The sequence below is a fragment of the Lepidothrix coronata genome, unplaced genomic scaffold, assembly GCF_001604755.1.
Source record: "Lepidothrix coronata isolate B3197 unplaced genomic scaffold, Lepidothrix_coronata-1.0 Scaffold81, whole genome shotgun sequence".
In the NCBI taxonomy this organism is placed as follows: domain Eukaryota; kingdom Metazoa; phylum Chordata; class Aves; order Passeriformes; family Pipridae; genus Lepidothrix; species Lepidothrix coronata.
Window position 1 is genome coordinate 702179 of NW_016690261.1, and position 1458 is coordinate 703636.

The 1458-nt window shown below is 42.7% G+C and overlaps 1 protein-coding gene across 1 annotated transcript in view; it reads right to left on the bottom strand.

Moving 5' to 3' along the window:
• Positions 1-1092: 1092 nt before the first annotated feature.
• Positions 1093-1458, bottom strand: part of LOC108499950 (endogenous retrovirus group K member 25 Pol protein-like) — a 3047-nt gene continuing 2681 nt past the window's right edge. The window contains exon 2 of the mRNA XM_017820313.1: positions 1093-1399. Coding sequence (XP_017675802.1) covers positions 1147-1399 — 253 coding nt within the window. The 3' untranslated portion in view covers positions 1093-1146. The remainder of the gene's footprint in view (positions 1400-1458) is intronic.

Consider the following 1458-nt stretch of genomic DNA (forward strand, 5'->3'; position numbering starts at 1 on the left):
GGGCCGAGCAAGCTTGGACAGTGGCAGTGAGGGTCTCAGAACGTAGGTTTGTTTAGAGTGACCTTCTCTTAGATGGATTGCCTTACAGGGCTGACGAGCTCCATCTGCCCGGGGGGCTGGGAATCGAACCCCGGGTCGCAGCGGTGAAAGTGCTGCACCTTAACCACTAGACCACCAGGGGCCCCTAGAGCTCCCATACTCTGTCTCAAAACTGCTAGCTTGGCAGCAGCAGCAGCGGGGGAGGGGCTCTCTGCCACTGTTTCTCTGGTCATTACTGTTTCTGCCGCTGCTCCGTCTGCTACTCACAGTAGAGAAAAAAAAAACTCCCAGCTTCTCAGCTACAGACACTTAGCCCAGTCTAACACTGTTCCAAGTCCCTGTAGCCCCCCAGCTGGGGGCTGGGGAGAGGCCCAGCCCCCAGTGGGGCTCCGGGCCCCTTCCTCGTGGCTTAGAACATGGCTCCTTTTTCAACAATGGCTACAACTACTCCCTTCTTTTCCGGTCTGGGTGATATGTTTATATTTTGCAGGAGTGCTCATTGGCTCAACCCCAAGGATCATCACCCCCTGGGTGATGATATAGTACATGTTCCTGTAGATTTTGATTCATTTGTTTCCTGTTTTTCACCTCTGCAGTGGCTTAAATCATTAAAACATTAGTTGCCCATCCTGCTCTGCAAGGAACCACAATTAATATCTAATTTGACAAGACCAAAAAAGGGACTTTTCTATCATCTTTCTTTCAAGGTGATATCAGTATTGTTCCATATTTTGTAGTTTGTTTTACTGGATTTTTTAAATTTATTTCTTGATACATGATAATTTATCAGATAATTTGCTCTCTGTGAAAAACGTTATTTATTTAGCCTGATTTTGAATTTACATAGTTTCGTTTTCAACACTAGTCTCCCACTGTTATCAGATAATGCACTAAACATCATACCACTTTCAGAGCTGGCAACAAAATCTAAGATCTATTTCAAAAACACTGAACATATTAGAAATGCGTATAGGGCATTTTGTATCTTGCACATTAAGAAATAATTTCTATTGAAATTTATATGTTAAATCTTTACATATCTCTTTCCCCCCCCCTTTTTTTTCTTATATTATGTTTTTCACTGTGTGATGTGTTTACTATTGTTGGTCATGTTTCTTCTAATCCAAATCCTTCACTTATTTCTTCTGGTGGTTGTTCCTGTTGTGGCAGAGGGCTGATATAAGGCCTGACACATCTAGAAGGGACCCATTGTAATTTGGTACCCTTGGATACACAGGCATATCCCCTTCCCCATGTTATGAGATCTACTGGTCCTGACCATTGCCCAGATATTAGATCTTTGATCATAACTGGTGGTTTGGAAGATGAAAGCATTTGAGTTTTATGATGGTGTTCATACCTGCTATGGTCTGTATCATCACAGTTTAAGAAATTTAGAACATATGACGCTTTCCATAA